General features: G+C 51.3%; 8 protein-coding genes across 8 annotated transcripts; 3 read left to right on the forward strand and 5 right to left on the reverse strand.

Moving 5' to 3' along the window:
* Positions 1-830: 830 nt before the first annotated feature.
* Positions 831-2,357, forward strand: CPAR01_08017 (glycosyl hydrolase family 43 protein; the record flags this gene model as incomplete). The annotated part of the gene is made up of 1 exon (XM_060492286.1): positions 831-2,357. The coding sequence occupies one exon, from the start codon at positions 831-833 to the stop codon at positions 2,355-2,357; it is 1,527 nt and encodes a 508-aa protein (XP_060348656.1).
* A 202-nt stretch (positions 2,358-2,559) lies between these two features.
* Positions 2,560-3,003, reverse strand: CPAR01_08018 (uncharacterized protein; the record flags this gene model as incomplete). The annotated part of the gene is made up of 1 exon (XM_060492287.1): positions 2,560-3,003. The coding sequence occupies one exon, from the start codon at positions 3,001-3,003 to the stop codon at positions 2,560-2,562; it is 444 nt and encodes a 147-aa protein (XP_060348657.1).
* A 628-nt stretch (positions 3,004-3,631) lies between these two features.
* Positions 3,632-6,816, reverse strand: CPAR01_08019 (FAD dependent oxidoreductase; the record flags this gene model as incomplete). The annotated part of the gene is made up of 4 exons (XM_060492288.1): positions 3,632-4,570; positions 5,482-5,641; positions 5,713-5,953; positions 6,015-6,816. The coding sequence occupies 4 exons, from the start codon at positions 6,814-6,816 to the stop codon at positions 3,632-3,634; spliced, it is 2,142 nt and encodes a 713-aa protein (XP_060348658.1).
* A 468-nt stretch (positions 6,817-7,284) lies between these two features.
* CPAR01_08020 (uncharacterized protein) lies at positions 7,285-7,530 on the reverse strand (the record flags this gene model as incomplete). The annotated part of the gene is made up of 1 exon (XM_060492289.1): positions 7,285-7,530. The coding sequence occupies one exon, from the start codon at positions 7,528-7,530 to the stop codon at positions 7,285-7,287; it is 246 nt and encodes an 81-aa protein (XP_060348659.1).
* Positions 7,531-7,585: 55 nt separating this feature from the next.
* CPAR01_08021 (uncharacterized protein) lies at positions 7,586-7,999 on the reverse strand (the record flags this gene model as incomplete). Its single annotated transcript, XM_060492290.1, has 2 exons — positions 7,586-7,868; positions 7,917-7,999. The coding sequence occupies 2 exons, from the start codon at positions 7,997-7,999 to the stop codon at positions 7,586-7,588; spliced, it is 366 nt and encodes a 121-aa protein (XP_060348660.1).
* A 1,986-nt stretch (positions 8,000-9,985) lies between these two features.
* Positions 9,986-11,523, reverse strand: CPAR01_08022 (GMC oxidoreductase; the record flags this gene model as incomplete). Its single annotated transcript, XM_060492291.1, has 2 exons — positions 9,986-11,157; positions 11,247-11,523. 2 exons carry the CDS (start codon positions 11,521-11,523, stop codon positions 9,986-9,988), a joined length of 1,449 nt encoding a protein of 482 aa, XP_060348661.1.
* A 2,315-nt stretch (positions 11,524-13,838) lies between these two features.
* On the forward strand, positions 13,839-14,986 carry CPAR01_08023 (uncharacterized protein; the record flags this gene model as incomplete). Its single annotated transcript, XM_060492292.1, has 3 exons — positions 13,839-14,011; positions 14,129-14,627; positions 14,705-14,986. 3 exons carry the CDS (start codon positions 13,839-13,841, stop codon positions 14,984-14,986), a joined length of 954 nt encoding a protein of 317 aa, XP_060348662.1.
* A 930-nt stretch (positions 14,987-15,916) lies between these two features.
* CPAR01_08024 (major facilitator superfamily transporter) lies at positions 15,917-17,710 on the forward strand (the record flags this gene model as incomplete). Its single annotated transcript, XM_060492293.1, has 2 exons — positions 15,917-16,437; positions 16,543-17,710. The coding sequence occupies 2 exons, from the start codon at positions 15,917-15,919 to the stop codon at positions 17,708-17,710; spliced, it is 1,689 nt and encodes a 562-aa protein (XP_060348663.1).
* Between the last annotated feature and the right edge of the window lie 802 nt (positions 17,711-18,512).

Here is an 18,512-nt window from a genome sequence, read left to right on the forward strand (position 1 = left end):
CGGTTGTTCCAATGTCTTGGCTATCGAGAGTGCATCGAATTGCGCACCAATCAGGGCTAGCGATTCATTCGGCGAATTGTCAACGTTGTCTTAAGCATATGACTGGGGGTAAGCAGATTGATGTCACCTTCCCACTTCGTAGCGGCAACCCCCCTCCAGCTTCTCCAGATGAAGCAGATGTGGACACTTGAGTTAAGCTTGATAGATCCCACCGGAGTCCCGTTCGTACTTGCAATACCGTTCGGTGCTGTTCCGAGTCCCTTGCGTTCGTCTGTACACATCGAGAATGCGAGTATGTCATGAAGAGCCTATTCCGCAAAGTCGCAGCACCTCGTATTCTTCAACTTCCACGAAAGCTCTAGCTTAGCTGCCTTTACCTGTTCTAGGCCTGTCTCCTTGATTCTAAGTTGCTAGCCACATCCTGTTCCATCCTCCCGTCCCCTCACTCTCCTTCACACGGGCTCTCTCGAGGCCACCAAACGCTTGCGAGTCCGGAGATATGCCTCCCGTCGATATTCGATGTGCACCTTGCTTGAACGGGGCTTTCGGTATTTACATGTTATGATACGAGGAACGAAAAGATATGCACCTCTAGTGTCACATCCCGTCAAGTCTCCGCACATGCGCAACAACGATACTTCTTTCTATCTCTGCAACTGGTCGGTCTTGTTCAATCAGCCAAGTTACAGCTCAAAACAAGTCCTTCAACGTAGAAGATCTCAAGCCATATAAGCTGACATTCGACGCTGGTCCGACTCTCTCCCACGTAACTTGTCAGTGCTTACGGCAGTTGCAGCTCCTCCGCATACTTCTCTCAGGCTGTCATCAAAATGCCTTCTCTAGCCTCCATCGTCGTCACTCTCCTCCAAGGCCTATGCGTTGCGGTCCAGGCACAGACAACAATCACATCCACCGGAAACCCCATCATCGCCGATGGAACCTACTACACAGCAGACCCAGCCCCTTTGGTCGTGAACAACACAGTCTACATTCTCACCGGCCGAGACACCGCCCCCGCAAACCAAAATGCCTTCATCATGAACGAGTGGGAGATGCTCAGCAGCACCGAGCCGCGCCCATCTGGAGCCCAGTGGCAGCTAAGAACCAATATTGCCCGCCCGGAATCCGTCTTCAAGTGGGCTGCGTCCGGAACTGCCTACGCCTCTCAAATCGTGCAGGGCCCGGACAAGAGATTTTACCTCTACGCCCCCGTCACGCAGGCCTCAACTTCGAACTCTGATCGGTTCGCTATCGGGGTTGCTGTCTCGGCCAACCCCTGGGGTCCTTTCACAGATGCTCGCCCCAGTGGGCCTATCGTCTCGCAGTCCGTCCCATCGCCAGGGAATACCATTCAGAATATCGATCCGACAGTCCTACTCGACGATACCGGGAGGGTCTATCTCTACTGGGGCACATTCGGTCAGCTCCGTGGCATCGAACTCGCGACAGATATGGTCACAACCATCGGACAAGCCACATCAGTCAACAGCTTAACGGGCTTCTTCGAGGCTCCATGGCTTCTTAAGCGTAAGGGGACGTACTACATGCTCTACGCCGCCAACAACGCCGGCCCAGATTCGCCATGCACCCCGACATCCTACCATGCCTGTATCGCCTACGGAACCGCCTCCTCTCCCTTAGGCCCGTGGACCTTCAGGGGCGTGATGCTAGACATCGTCTCTTCAACCACGTCACACCCGGGTGCCTTTGAGTTGAACGGCCAGTGGTACCTAGTCTACCACACCCGAGATGCCACAGGAGGCGGCCACTTCCGCCGCAGCATAGCCCTAGACTTCATGACCTGGGACGACAACCAGTCACCCCCGCGTATCAACAAAGTCATCCAGACGCGTCGCGCTCAGCCCGCCGCGCCAGCAACCCGCAACATCGCGACCAAAGCCACAGCAAGCTCCGTAAACCGCACCCCGATTCAGTACTGGATCAAATCGATCAACGACGCATGGATCCCCGGGAACCCCCTTCCGCCAGACTACTGGTGCTCCTACGACGGCGCCGCCTCCCCGCAGACCAACACGCTCGTGTTGACGTGGCCTTTGGCGGTGACGCTGAACGGGGCGAGGATGGTGCTTTTCGCTGATCAGCCTGCTGGGTCGAATATCGGGGTGCCGCCTCCTGCGAGCTGGCGGATCGAGTACTTGAACGGGAGCGGTGCGTGGATCGCGGTCACGGCGACGTCTGCGTATCCTACTGCTGTTACGGATAACCCTGCGATTGTCAACTTTAACCAGGTTTCGACCAACAGTATTCGTGCGGTTTTGGTGGCTTCTGGTGGGAATGGGCAGTTTGGTGGTGTTGGTGTCAAGGAGTTTGAGGCTCTTGCTCCTACTGCGCAGTGAACATCCAGAGAGCACGATATGAGAGGAACGTGCATGCAGAGCATTGAGAAATTCAGCCCTTGTTGAATATTACGTATCTTTCAATCAAGCTTTCGTAGCTTTTGAAGTTCTCCCAAGTGACCTCGCTCGTAAGTATCCAGTTTCAATGTTTCGGACGTGTCTCCTTGCACATAAACATGTATCTCACTCCAAAATCCCCCCATCAAAGCTTCGCCCGAACCTCAGGCTCCCCCAAAACCTCATGCTTGAACCGATACACAATATCACTAAACCTGCCCTCCGGAAAAACATAAAGCCACGTCATGGTCTCCCCGCCGTCGCAAAACACACCGTGCTCCGCGTCCCCGGGAATCCACACTAGCTGGTCCTTGGACACGGCGTGCCGGACGCCGTTAATCTCAACTTGTCCGCTACCGGAGAGCACGTAGTAGATCTCGGCCTGCTTGTGGCGGTGTAGCGCCAGGCTGCCGTTGGGCGGGCAGGTCGCTACGCCGGAGCTGAGGGAGTCGGTTACTGTGCTCGGGGCGGAGACGAGGGTGTGCCATGTTGCGTTGCCGCGGGACTGTTCGGGGAATGATTCTGGGGGATTTGTTGTGGAGGATTTGAGGTCTATTATGAGGGGCGATTCTGGAGCTTTTGATGCCATCTTTCTTTGCGTTTCCTTTGTTGTTACGGCACAGAGACTTAGAAAAGTTGTCGTCTACAAGGCACACAGTTTCTATGGTGTTGTTGGTGACGAGGAATTGTGTTCATGGAGGTTTATATCATTCGTCATCTACCCCTCCTATTCCGACTCCGGTGAGCTAAGAACAAGACGCCGTCTCATCCAATTTTTTACGTGACGATGGTGTCCGTTGTTCGTACTATATTGGTCGGCGATGTGGAGACCCACACCACCAGTCCGGCAAGAAATGCCTTGTTTGGCATGTCGAGCCTCGGGGTCTCAACTCTTTGTCCGGATAAGATAACTACAATCAACGACTTCCGTTGCACCGAATGCTTCATCGATTGGTGCTGATATGATAATATTTCCAGGTATGTTGCTTGTAGACAACGCGAGGGGGCCTCGGTGAAGGGCTTATGATGATACGCTCACCAATGAGTAGGCTTTCTGTCGGAAAGTATACTGATAATAGATGTGAGCGTAGCTAGAAGCTTTCTGTATCGGTATTGAGAATGATACCAAAATAATTTCACTCTATCAGCACCAAGGCTTCTGATAGAAATAACCTGGCTTTAGGCCCACAGATTGATGACACCCAACGACCAGTGCATCATCCGAATAGTTTCGCAGCATTGCTCCTTCTCACAGCTTCGACCTTGTTGGTGTCGTTGAAAGCCTTCTCAATATCTTGATCAAACTTAACTCTCCCAGCCTCAGCCATGGCCCAAGGCGTGAAAGGCGTATCCGTCCCCCACAACAGCTTCTCATAGCTCACCCACCGAAGCAGAGGAGCAATCGCCCAGGTAACCGGCCAAGGTCCAGCAAGGTCAAAGTAAAAGTTTTCTGCCAATGTAGCTTTCATAAACGACTCCGTGAGATTGACATCCGGCGTGCTATAACTGACAATCCGATCCAGAGTAGGAACGAGACCGCCGCCGGCATGAGGCATAATCCACTTGATGCGAGGGAACCGTGTCGGAATCTTGGAGTAGAATAAGTCTGCAAATGTGCGTGCTGTGTCAAAGGGGAAGTCGATTGTCGGCGCTCGTCCTTGCCGTCCTGCCACCGGCCTGTTCAGGGTAAGCCATTCCGGCGGTGCGATACCGGGGTCTTCTCCGTCGATTGAGAATCTCAAATGGTTGTGCTCGGTACAAGGTGCGGTAGGATGCTCAAAGATTGTGGCGTTCACCTCGTTCAGTGCCTTGTACACTGGATCGAGGTCCGGGTCGCCGAGGTACATCCCGTAAAAGTTGGACATGAGCACGATGCCGTCAGGTTTCGGGTCGAGTTGGGTGAAGCAGTATTTGATTTCTTCGACGGACGCGCTCACATCTGGGAGGGGAAGGGATGCAAAGAAGCCAAACTTGTCGGGATACTTGGATTTTACTTCTGATGCATATTCGTTTACTTGACGTGCGAGTTTGATGGCTTTCTCAGTCGCGTACTTTGATGGTACGGACAGGTATACCCCCGGGCTGGAGATGGACAAGTACGATTTCTCGATATCCTGGGCATTCATGAAGTTGAGATGTGCCTCGGGCGTCCATTCCTATCACCCCGTATAAGCATATCGCAGAGCCTTTCCAGGTGCCCGTAGATAGGGATAAATACTGACGGGAATCCCAGGCATGCCATCGGGCCCAGGTAAATGCCCAGCGTCTCTGAGCGCTAGCGCATAGAAGTCCGGGACGTAGTGCGCATGCACATCTATTTTTAGTTTTGAGGATTCCATCTGAGTGCCTGCCAGGGCGAGACTCAAAAGTTGGCCGACGATGATGAAGAAGAGAAGAGGCATGGCTAGTTGTGAGTTGAACTTAACGTTCCCACCTTGGGCGAAGTTGGTGCCAATGCGAGATCAAACCAGTAAGCTTAGTTGATATCTTCAGCTTAGGCACTTGGGCGAGCTGCAGTGATTATCAAATACATGTGAAGGACGCCAAGGCACCAGCACATGTCTCCTGATCCGAAGCCTTTCCACGCCGTTTCCTGTGCTGCGCCACAATGGCCAGGTTAGGTTGCTTTTGTCACGCAGCAGCGTGCATAGCGGCAGATACGAGACGCCACGCTTACAACTGTCTAGCAGTCTTTCGCGCAAGTTCATTACTTACATGCAGCCGTGTCGATCGTCACTTACAACGGTGGGGAGATGGGACGGGTCCCATCGACTTGCCATTTGGCTCTGTCTAAGATCAACGTCCACTTGCTCATGATGACCATGTGCCGCATCTTCAGGGGTGGCATGATCGCGAAACAAATTAACAAATTGCGCTTATCTTTGAAGCACTAATAATGGACGAGTTTATCGATCAGGTCTCCCTCTTTATCTCATTATCATATGCTAGCCACCAATCCTACATTCCTTTCCGCTGGAAGCAATTACTTTAGACCGCTCAATTCTCTTCTAGGCCAGGCCCTGTGAGTGGGCGATGGGAATGTTCGGTCCCATGACCACTTCTTTACCAAAGTCTCCTCGAGAGATCCGTCGAGCATCTGCACGACATATTTACCCAGGATGGGCAGGAACTTCCAGCCGTGAAAAGATCCACAGGTTGCGACGTAGAGATTCTTGCTTGCAGAGTGCGGGGAGATGATAAAGTCTTCATCGGGCGTGACAGCCTCCCTAACACATGTATTAGCAAGACATTGCATCTTTCATCTTGACTCGAGTCCTTCAGGAGCCTCTATACATACCAGCAGATACGATAGTTCTCGTTCTTGAATGTTTCGCTTCCTTTCCCAAACAGGCTCTTGCCAGCATAGTCAACATCTTCTTTCAGAGTATCTGGTACCTCGAGCTGCGCATAGTCAACTGCCGGGGGAGGTGTAGATAGCTGACTTCCGTTTGCATGAGTCTGAGTGTTTCTGAAGATGATCTGACCCCAGAACTTCAAGGTCTTGTCTTTGGAATGGGGAACACTTCCGTTGCTTGCGCCTAGGATAAGCTTTAGTATTTAAAACACAGCGGGGTTGAGTTGGAGCCAGCTCTTCCATACCTCTCGATGGAGGCACCATGGAGATGCCAACTGGCCCGTCGTAATAGTCCTTTGCATTCTCCCCAGAGACAGGCGTAAACCCCTCGGTAACAGCTGCTGCTACGAACCTGTCACCAGCTTGAAGATCTTTTCTTGCGGGTGCGCTATCAGCAAGCAACTTAGCCGTGTAAGCGCCTGTTGACAGAATAACTCGTGAGGCGGTAAGACTCTCGCCCTTAGACGTCTTGATACCGGTTGCAGCACCATCGTCATCGAACTCAATTTTTTCAACTTCTGCCTCAATGTACTTCACCCCGAGCTGCACAGCCTCTTCGATCGTTCTCTGCAATGCCTCCTTCGCCTCACCCCATCCACTATTCTTATTGACAAAAACCTCCTTCACATCAGTGAAATCAGCATCCTTGAAGATGCCGCCATACTGCTTCTTCGCCTCCTCGACAGAGAAAGAGAATAACCCAGAGTCGACTCCGAGCTTCTTGTAGTTCTCTTGCATTTGTTTTGCAAAGTTGTTTGGCGAGACCCAGTAGACGCCGCTTTCGTGGTAGTATGGTTTCCAGATCGGGTCCTCGGACCAGTACTTTTTGGCTTCGAGGCAGAGGCGCATGTACTCAATATCAACATAGTCGGCGCGCACGACCTTGTTCCAGTCCCAGGAGGCGGCGACGCGGATCGGGGCGTCATAGGCGTTACGGTCGACGAGGGTGATGCTGGCGTCGGGATAGGCGCGGACTAAGTGCAGGGCTGTGGAGGCGCCAAAAACGCCAGCGCCTATGATGAGGTATGACCCTGTTGAGGCGGCCATTTCTGCAATACGGAAGTGTGTTAGCTTGTTGATCTTGAGTCTGCGAAAATCAACTAAAGACTATGTTCTCAATAAGTCCGAGTGAGTCGCATCTTGATCCCCGTTGTCGGACACTGCCCGCACTTCATCCCCATCTTATCTTCTGACGTCATGTGATCAAGTCGGCACGCAATCAACTTTGGGCCGAACAATCTCCACTGCAACGTGGAGCAGGTCACATTCGTCAGTGTTGTCTCGAAGATATTGGTGGAGGTGTAAGTTCATAGCACTCCTGCCTTTGTCACACCTCAGAGTTGGGCTCTATCCGGAATACCACGCTGGGGATGAGAAGTGAAGGAGTCTATTCATCTATGACTCTTTCCCCAACTATGGTAAGTGATCAACCCTTGGAATCCAGTGAGTAAATTGAGACTATCCCTCCATGTCGTCTGTAATGTCGTCGGCGTCGTCGGCGTTACCATTCAACCCTCAGTACACAACAGTCTCCATGGTCTCAACAAGACTTTCAGGGTGGGACTTCCATTGTTCGCGAATGAGGCTCTTCGCTCCGCCTCCCATTTCGTTCCACCGCTGCTCATCCCACATTACATAGCCCCATCGTCTTAATTCTTCTGGCACAAACCCTCCAAAGACGTTGGAGTATTGTGCATTCCATAACAGGACCCACGCCAGCGGTGGTGAAAAAGGTGGCACGTTGTCACCCATGAACTTCATCGAAGTCTTGGCCCTTTCAAGTTTGTCCCTGGCAGGTGTTAGCCCCGAACTTCGATCATTGGATCTTGGGATTGGTATCCGCAACGTTATCCTTCACCTCATCAAAAAGTCTGTCGTACTTGGATTTGATGAATAGGTAGATAGACCCAGACGCCTCTACGTCCCATGGATCAAAGATTCCGAAGAAAGTATTACGAATCTTATCACTCCGAAAGCCATAGGACTGCACACCCTTGTTTCGACCGAATAAATGGCAATACGTCTCGAAGCGGTAGATTGCCCTGTAGATGCGTATCTCCTCACTTCGGCCAAGACTTGTGACGTTGTCGGCTCCTGTTCTTGTCGGAATGGATGTCTCCCCCGACGTGAATTACGATACAGATGACACCACCTGCCGGAGGTTTCCAAGCGCCCAATTCGCGTACAGACGAGCGATGGGTCGAGCTACAGAAACATGAAAAGCCGCCATCCAGCGAATTTGACCGCCCCTTGCAACATTATGTTTCCCTGAGAGTACGGTATCATAATCTTCGGGCAGGAACCGTTCGCACATATCGTCTGTTCGCTTCGGTCTGAAAATTGCTCCCCGAGACCTAAGGGTGGCGAAGGCGTCAATATAATACCCATCAAGCTCCTTGCTCAAACAAGTGAAAAGCAGAGTATCGCGGGTCTTTCTATACTGTGGATGCAGCACAGGGGATGCATTTATAACACTATGAAGCGTCGGTAGATCCGGCATCCACGATAGAAGAAGAAACCGAAGCTCGGCTGTTAAAGATTCGAGACGAGAATTGGTTTTTGAGTAATCGCAGACAGCCTTATTTTCGAAATGAGAAGAGACCTTCAGAGAGTCCGAAGCAGTCTCAACTATCAGGCCATCTGGATTAGATTCTTTCCCCAGCCAAGGAGTGGTCTCCAGGTGATTGGAAGTACCTTCCGTTTTTAGGTTACAACAGGACTTCGGAGAAGAGGAAGAGTCTTCAGTCTCCGAATAGGGAGAGTCGTTCGGGTGATCTGAGGCAAACGAATTGTCGAGACAAAGGGATTCTTCCAGCGGGCCACGAGGAATTCCTTCTATGAGGTAATAAGAGGACTTTCTCCGGTCGAGGTTAGTTTCGTGTCCAATGCGGGGTGAAGGGCCAAGAGGATCGGGCGGTCTGATCTTTGGGGTGATAAGAGAGCTTTGGGAAATCGACAATACTTTCGATTTTGACGTCAAGAATTTCCTCCATGCTCTCGGTCATTGTGTTCATTCTCTCTCCATCATCATTGCCACTTCGAATGCGGCAGGGTTCGCTGTCGTTGTCATCTTCTGTCGACATCGTTTGGCATCTTGGTAATAAAGCAAAGTCTTTAATCTGAACATGTGTATGAAGGAGGAAAACGATCCTATAGGGTATTTTGGCACAGTCGAGGAGAGAGAGAGAGAGATCAAGATTCAGGTAATGGTGGGGTTGTGTTTGTGAAGAGGAAGAGATCGGGGTGCTGAGCCACTCGCTGAACTTCGAGTGGGCCAGTCTTGTTACACATATTGTTTCTTTGTAGCTTGATGCGATAATACAAATTATGTCATACCAAGGGAGATAGCTTGCACTGCGATCTAGGCTCACAGTCCCAGCCACAGTCATCAGTTGACTGAGTTGCTTTGCCACCGACATCAGCACACTACATGTCGTCCGGGTTGGCTTTAAGGTATGTTGGGCAAAAGATTACTGACAAGACATCGTTCACATCTCATAGAGATGTCCAAGAGGCCTCAACATTCGATACCATGCATGTAGGAGCTCCGGTAGGCAGTGGCTAATGTGAACTCCGCACCTGTGAATCATATTAATCTAAGAGTCCCGGTTGTATGAGTGAATAAGCGCCTCATCATGTAGTCAGTATCGTGCTGATTACATGTTATGATATGTTCTATTGGCGCGTGTGTAGAGCAACGCTTCTCTACATGTATTGTTCTTACATCAATGCCCAATTAGGTACTCGGACTTGACATGGAAGCTTCACTGCCGACAATTTCCTCCGACTTTCTTTCACTTCTCAGATGAACTTAAGAAGATACCTTCTAAGCAACGACCTTCTTGTTCATAAGTGGCATCGATTTGAATGACCCGTAAACTTCATAGCAGCATTTGTTTCTCGACCCATGACAATCACCAATACCACACGTTACGCCATAAACTCGACCCAATGATATCTGCTGCCTGTTCTCCAAGCGCATAAGTGGCTACCTGTAGGTTCGCCGAGATAGGAACGGGGAACACGGACGTGTCGACGATACGAAGGCCCGATACCCCCATCACTCGTAGATCGCTGTCTACGACAGTGCCCATGGCGGCTGTGCCGGCAGGATGATAACATCCACTAGGTACATAATAGACCGCGTCAGTAAGACCATGAAGCCGAAAAATGTTGTAGAAGTGTGCAGAAGAAAGTAAGTATGCGAGGAAGTGACCTACCCAGTGTGGCCGCGTACCAGGGCGTCGACCTCTTCATCGGTGGAATCCACCGTCAGTGGATGATCCGTTCCATCGCCGTCAATAATCTCTCGACCCATAATGGTCATGTTGGATGACATGAGCCTGACAGCCTCCCGTATCGTCTCTCGTGCGGCAAATCGGTCAAAGTTGGAACCCAGAAAATTCGGGTCGATAACAGGGTCGTCCTTTATATCGGCAGACTGGATCGAGACGGACCCGCGACCAGTGGTAATAAGAACGACGGAGACGAGCATGATGGCAGATCCGTCGGCTGAGATCCCGCTATATAGGAGTTGATGTGAGGAAACGGCACGGTCTCGATTCAGAAGTGGGTGCAGCATCGGGTTGGGGGAGATCCCGCCTTCGTCCTGTGCAATGGCATCTGCGAGGCCTTTTCTGGGAAGCTTGGTGGCGGTGATGAAATCGCCGAAGCCGCCAAGATCGTACTGGGGCTGCTCAAATAAAGGATTGCCTGATCCCTTGGCCCAACCAGCGGAAGGATCGGCGAAGTGCCAGAATGTGGGGAGGAGGATGTGATCATGCAGGTTCTGGCCGACGGCTGGCTGGTCCAGAATGACGTTGATGCCGTGCTCTCGGAGCATGTCTGCCGGTCCGATGCCGGAAAGCATCAATATTTTTGGCGTATTGTAGGCGCCTGCTGAGAGGATCGTCTCACGCGCAAAGATCTTTGTGCCGTTCTCGAGTTGTATGCCGCGGGAGACAAGGGGACCTCTAGGGGACCGATCCACCAGGATACGAGCGACGAGGCTGTCAGTTAGAACGGTGATGCCGTCGAGAGAGTAGACCTGTGACGCCAGCTGGCGCTTGCCGTGGTGTCTGTTTTCTTGGATGTTGCCTACGCCGAGATTATCGCCGCAGTTAGAGTCAAGAGAAGGCAATGGATTGACGCCGAGTTCTCTCCACGAGTCCATCAGCGGCTGGCGCAGTGGAAAGATACGGCCCATTTCCACTGGAGTTTCGACCTTGACTGGTCCCTGATGCCCATGAACCGACGGGTTTGTGGTTTGGTCCCAAAGTGTCTCCGTCTTCCTCATGTATGGCAGCTGGCCCTCATACGTCCACCTCTCGTCGTCTACCATCTCGCCCCAAAGGTCGTAGTCGACCTTGTGGCCGCGAACCCAAGCGCCTTGTTCATGTCTCGTAAGCGAGGATCCAAAAGTCAAAAGTAAGTTGAAAGACGTCGGCTATGTGCCCGTCATATTTCTGGCCACTTACCTCCGTTAATGGCAGTGCCACCACCCAGCCCCTTGCCAGCGAGGGCGGACATAGTTCGATTGTCAACATTGACTTGTGGCACTGAAGTAAACGACCATGTGTGATTACGGGTCACTTCGGGGTCCGTTTCGATTGCCTTCAAGTCTACAAGCTCATGAGTGTTGGGGCCCGCCTCAACTAGGAGTATCTTGAGGGTCGGGTCTTGCTCAAGGAGTCGGTTTGAGACGACGGACCCCGCAATTCCAGCTCCCACCACAATGCAGTCCCAAATGATCATTATGATGGAATTCGAATTTGTCGTGCTTGAAAGAGGGAGAATCGGGCTGAGTGGGCGAACCCAAAGGATCAATTTCCCGAGGAGACGAGTTGTTAAGTACTCACTTCCACACACGCCCGGCAAAACTAGGCTTCAAATTTACGGGAGGGGGTAGAGTTAACATATGAAAACCAAGGGATGAAGAGAGACATGATTCTCCATCGTGTGTCAGACAGTGGAAAACAGCTTTATAGAGGGAATTCGAGAAAATACCATGAAACTCTTACGCGAAGTGGTCGTGGTGGTCACGGCAGTGGGTGTTGCGGGCATCTAGGGATATTTTTGGAATGTTGGCAGGTACGCTGTGTAACGGTGACACAGAGCCGAGAGGTTGAAGTCTCAAGACATCCCGTGATGCGGACACGTAGATTCTCGCCGATCTTATCCTTTCACTCGATAATTGATAGGTAGAATAGCTTTCAAGCTATGACCGAAATACCGCTTGGAGGTGCTCGGCATAATGCATTGTAGTGTTATAGCGGTGTTGCTGTCGCTAGATGGTGGTATCATCAAACTGAGCGACTTGTCGCTAGTAGGTGGCCATGCCGCTGTGCATAGACATCCTATCTTTCATGCTTGTCGCTGCTTTGAAATGCTTCATGCACTTGGGCAGCAAAAGTCGAGTAAGATCTAATCCTGTTGATTTTTAACCGCGTGTGAGTCGAAAGGCCACGGAACGAAGATCTCCGAGGTCTTGACTCTACAATCAGGGTAAAGCCCAGTCATACCTGGAGATAGTATAGCATCCAATAATGATTGTCACAATAGAGTGGTGATCCATCGGTTCTTTGTGAGATCATGAGTCGAGTCACAGGAAACCATCGATAGCGACGGCTATAACGAAAGAGAATACATCAGAGATTTGTCCAGTCGCTGTATAAGCTACATGACGCATGCTGCTGGATGAACATACTGAACGTCAATGAAGGACAGTAAAAGGTGCTTGCTAGTTGTAGCCCTTGTTGAGTTTGAACTACATAATTCATGAAATTTCGGCAGACAACAAATAGACCAATAGGACGAGAAATCCTTGGTTTCCCAGCAGAAAGGGGAAGCCTACTGCTATTTCTTTCAATTATATTCTCCCTGGTTTAGTGGCTGTCACCAGACGTCTGCCCCTGAATTTGAATAGAAGTTGAGTGCGCTTCTTCTGAGCTACGGAAGTCCCATCGAACTAGGCTGGTTGCATGATAGGCAAACAGCCTGCCTCTTGAGAGTCTCTAGCAGGCTCAGTTGAATCCTCAACTCGGCTTGGCTGGTAATCATTCACATCAATCAAATCGCTCACATCCCTATATAAGAGGCTTTCGACCGCTACCGGCTCGCTTTTGATTGGGTCTCCGTAGTGGATTCCCTACAATCCTCACTACATGTGCCGGGTTGATTCCCCACTGGCGAAGGTTCAAGTTAAATGAAAGCACCATAAGCATACTATTCATCACTCATACGGAGCGAAATAAGTAGAAACCTAGCAGGACGCAAGCAAGAGATCACGAGAAGGGAGTGAAAAGGCTCGGCCATGAGTCGCTCTGAGTTATCTATCTTTGTTCAGATTTGGGAATGCCGTAGGTGACTTACTATCTACATACTGAATGAATCTGCCTTTGTGTACTCATGCTTTTCGGATCAAGTCACTCCCAAGCCCACGTGGCTCATGGACTAACTCCACGGGCTCACAACATGATTTCGACATCATGAGACCATTTCAGCTTATTCACTTGCCAAAATTCAGTTTTCATTTAAGACCTTGTTGATCCCGGCGTTGGCAAAATGATGTTCGGTATCATTCTACAATCTGAGGAGACGCAGTGATGCGCCCGACCCGCGACTGAGGCGGGCCGCGTATGGGAGACGAACCACATAAGGTGATTGTATTCCTTCTGCATATTCCTGTCAGTGAGTACAGGCTCTAAACTGCTGGAATTTCCTTGGCCGAGTGCCATGCAGCCATGCATGCGTACCAATTCAGTCTAGCTGCGGCAAAGCTGTCGCCCGGCCAGGGTGAGACCGCGAGAGGCCGGCTCGTACCGAAAGCACATTTGTTCCTTGCTACATGTAGCTGAACAGAGGAATGCCAAGATCGTGGGCTCGCATATTTTGATCATAGTTGGGTTAATTATTTAAGGTGCTTGTCAGCCCGAACCTTTTTGTCCGTTATTCCTGCATCACTCATATCTCCACCAAAGACAAACATAATCAACATACTCCTCAACGCGGCATCGCTTCGATCTAGATTCTAAGATATAGTAATTTTGATTCGAGTAGGTAGCTCCACAATGGACTATCAACCTTATATAACAGGATCCGTATTACGGACCATTCTCTCCGGCCTTGTTGTTCTCCCCGCCTTGGGATTCTCTGTACTTGTCCTGCGTAAGCCCGGTGCCAAGCACGATCACACACGCCGATGGGTTGACTTTACCAAGATTGCCCTGGGACTTTGGAGCATGTGAGGAAATTCTATCATCATTGCTTATAACTTTCACCGCACCTCCCGAGAAAGCTTCAACCGTATCTGTTCCAACACATTTCCGGTCATGAGACTAACACCGCCGACGCTTTTTAGATCTGAACTCCTCAGTTTCATTTACTGGATTGTTATCACAGTCTCTTACGCTTGGCGTAAGAACGGCCATTTCTCCTTTCCGAATGAACTTGTCTATGTCTATTTCGTCGGTGGGCTGGTTGGCTACCTAGGCCATGTTGCCCTTCTTCTCGCCTTCTTTTCTCTAGCTCACGCCTTAACCCAGCTCCGCAACGGGGCCGAGAGCGACGATTACAAAGCCTATCACATCGGAAGAAAGGTGGTGCTCGGCCTGTCGGCTCTAGTAACTCTGGTAGCTGTGGCAACTTTTGCCTGCGAGGTCGCTGAGACGGTTTTGTTCGATATTCTCCCTCGCAGAGACCGCTATGTACCAGGTGATTGGGACAATGCGATCAGGCTGGGATTTGCCGCCCAATACATGGGTGTCATCAACATTGGCTTTCTCTTTGTTGCGGCCCTCGGCTTGCTTGGTTATGCCGTTGTATCCTTCAAGACGGCCAGGGGCAGTCCTACCCAAAAGGTAGGCAGTCTTTTCTTGATCTTAGAGACAGATCTGAATCCATCTGAAAATGTTGCTAACCCGAATTCACTTGGTAGGCATCTACTCTTCTACTCATTGCAGTCTCTCTCTGGCTCATTACCAGACTGTATAGCTTCATCACCTCTATCATGGTGGTGACGAACCATTTTTGGGGCTGGGGTCCAACGTACATTGGAGCCGCAGTTGTCGATGTGATCCTCTCTGTTTGGCCATCGTTTGCAGCTCTCATGATCCTCTACGTTTTAGCGTCTGACAACACATACAGTCTCTCAAGGGTTCACTATGAGGAAGAAGATGATGAGCAGAGGATTTGGGATGAACGAACACAAAGCACTTGAGGTCAGCATGCTATGTGTCGCGGCTCATCAGCAAGACTTTGTGCCCCGATCGTATGACTTCACCTATGCGTCTCTCTTCCTTCTGATAGCTCTCATTTGTGGGGGTAATACCACCTAGGCCTAGAGAATGGTGACATTGCTATCGATGTAGCGACAACTTTGAGAATTAAACACTCATCACTCTTCAGAGCCGACGACCCGCATACATCTTTTAAGAACGCCAATTGTGCTCGCTGTCTCGAGTTTCCACGACAGTATGAGTCGTCACGGATCAATGTTAGAACATCACAGCAGAGTGAGTGTTTCAACGGGAGAGTTTTACAACTCTCAGTTCAGTAGCATCTATTAGGTCTCTACAGCACCAGAAGCAATCCAGGAAGCTTTCGTAAGTAATTCAAGCATGAATTAACGCACTCTTACGCTGCGGGATCGGCATCTGGTGATGTTTGGATGGCTTGCCATTATGCGAATGGTAGTGCATTGCTGAAGCTTTTCCGGTCGTGGCATTTGAGAGGCATAGCTGTTAAGGCTCTACTTTCAATTTGCTCGAATTAGCACCAAACTGCACAGCCAATCTGAGTACTCTACTAAGCTTCATCAAGCTTTGACAATACCCACATCCCAGTCCGTAACAGAGCCACACGGCGCTGTACGAGGAAAGCTTCGGGGAGTTATTACAGCAAGACGCCGACTCCAGCTGAAACTTGCCGCCTTGGCGACGGGAATTCTTTGCCCAGACGCGTCGTCATCGGGTTCGCTGTCCACGACCCTGTCAAACAAGCATTTCCATTCTTTGTACGCTGTCTACTGTTCAGCACTCTCTTTCCCTGTCATTTATTCATTCGCTATCGTCTCATTGCTTCACTGAATTCCGTGTCTCTCATTGCGTTCGTCCCTTAACACTGGCCTCAAGAAAGAAAGCTTGAGAAGATGCCACGTCTATCAGACGAGGTGCAGGAAGAGCACCTCTTGGGCGCCGAATATTCGGACCACGAAGGGGTGCTACCAATGGACCCGTCCGAACCGTCGCCCCGTGCCGGCTTCCGTGCTTTCCATAGACCTCCGCCGCCAAAATGGAGGCGGCCCTCCTCCGGTGATGGCGGTCTCGGCGGTGCTCTTGGCGGGATGGTCTACAAAGCCGGCTCGCGTCTCAATGCCGCCTTGGCTCCTTTCCGTGCCCGATCGCCGCGTACCGTCATCTTTATGCTGGCTCTCCTCAAGTTTGCCATTACTATCAAGGGCATGATGCTCATGCTTCCCATGATGAGGCTCATCGAGGATGACATTTGCCATAAGCACTATAAAACTAGCCCCACGGAAATGATCCCGGAGATGAAGTGCAAGGTCGACGAGGTGCAAAAGCAGCTTGCTTGGTTGAGCGGGTGGCAGTCTCTCATTGGTGCCGTCGTCAACTTCCTCGTCGCTTTTCCTTATGGCGTCTTGTCAGATAGGTAGGTAACTCACGACTCCCCTTCTGCGTGAGAGCAGAATTGAAGTCATCCTACCTTACTACAAGTTCATTTACCTGATCGCTAACACAAATTCTGTACGTTCAGCATCGGTCGGAAGGCAGGCCTCGTCTTCGCCTACGTTGGCACTATCGCCGCCTTCAGCTGGTCCCCTTTCATTCTGGCCAACTTCCCCGAGCTGAGCATCTACTACCTCTTCTTCGGTTCCTGCTTCTTCTTTTTCGGCGGCGGCATCGTCGTTGTCTTCAACAATGTCTACGCCATGGCCGCCGATATCAGCACCGAAAAGGACCGCGCCTCAAACTTTGTCATCCTGTCCGTCGGCGCCGTGGTGGGTGGCGTTAGCGGCCACGTCTCCGCCGGCTTCCTCATGGAGAAATTCGGCCCCTGGGTGCCGATTCGTATGGTGTTCCTACTCACACCGTTCGTCTTCCTCATCATCATGCTCCTACCCGAGACTCTCCGCGTCAAGCTCGACAACGGGCACGAACCGCCGAAACCGCAGCTGCCGCTGGGCGACGCCATCAAGGAAGGCTTTTTCAAGGGGCTGGTCCAGCTTAAGGACTCTCTCGCGATCCTTAGAAACCGCAATATCCTCCTCTGCCTTGTGCCCTCCATCGTCGGCAACCCCATCATGACGGCAAACTCCTCTACACTACCGCAGTACGTGAGCAAGAACTTTGGCTGGACGCTCGCCCAAACCAGCTTCCTCCTCTCCCCGCTGGGCTTTCTACACCTCGGCACCCTCGTTCTCCTCCCATGGGTCTCGAAAATCGTCGTCGACCCCCGCGGCCGCTTCCGCCGCACCGGCTTCGGCAAGGACGCCCTCCTCGCCAAGGCATCCTACATCATGATCGCCGCCGGTGCGCTTCTCGAGGCCTTTAGCAGGGAGATCGTCGTCTTTCTCCTGGGTCTCGTCTTCCAGACCTTTGGTTCGGCCCACAACCCGCTCGCGCGCGCCATGATCACCGAGTTTGTTGATCCGGAGCACACGTCCCGGTTGTACGCGCTCACGAGCATGGTCGATACTCTTGGGTCTCCGCTCGGCGGACCGGTACTGGCGTGGGCCTTCTCGGTCGGACTTGAGAAGAAGGGACTGTGGAAGGGGTTGCCGTGGTTCTACGTTGCGTTCTTGGCGTCCTTGACGTGGGGGGCGCTGATGCTTGTAGAAGAGCCGAGGAAGAAGGGACCCATCCACTTAGAGACGGAGAGCAACCAAGAAGCACTAGACTATGAGTCAGGGGCGGAGGATTAACCCCGAATGAGGTTCTTCTATCATTCGATATCGCTTGATTTGCTAGTGGTTTCATTGCATTGTTTTCTTCTGGGATAGATAAGGCGGTATGGGAACTGGGTTAGATGGACTAACAAGCATAGACTGGGTATTTCATGTAAAATTACCACGACTCAACGGTATCGCAGGCTACCGTGGTCAGCGAGGAAAGGGTAAGCAGGCGTTCTGAATCAATTCAATTGAAGATGGACAATATACCGCGGACCACTTCCGGTTGCTGGGCGGACAATTGACAGCCAACTGACTGGCAGGGCCGACCATTTTCATGAATGGGGAACCATGACGCCGGTGATTGAAGTTGTCAACGGGGATCATCGATGGAGCAAGACGATTGTGGATTCCCGCCGCCTCGTTGGCATCGACAACATCAGCTGCCATTCGCCCACGTGGCTGTCGCTGGTCTTCAGGTATCTGTCGCGCAATGGGGGGAGACCCTCGAATGAGGACTGTCGTGAGTGGTACGCAAGGCTAACATGAGGCATGCGAGACTACTTATCTGGGTCATCTATATCATTAATGAGGGTATTTGTTCCATCGTGCAAGATTCTCTCACGATGGGCCACAAGGTCAATGCGCATGAAATTGGGCATTTTCGGGCTTGACCGCGGTGCTGGGTGGGTTGCCTTGATTTTTTCTTCAGTTTGTTTCTGTTGTTCGTTGGGCATCGTTATGCCTTAGCCCCTCAAGACTGCCGATGAACATTGTCACCAAGATCGCTATGATCTCGATGCCATTAACAACAGACTCGCTGGTCCGGCGGGTG

The sequence above is a fragment of the Colletotrichum paranaense genome (assembly GCF_030867605.1).
Source record: "Colletotrichum paranaense strain IMI 384185 chromosome Unknown Scaffold_6.1, whole genome shotgun sequence".
Taxonomy (NCBI): Eukaryota; Fungi; Ascomycota; class Sordariomycetes; order Glomerellales; family Glomerellaceae; genus Colletotrichum; species Colletotrichum paranaense.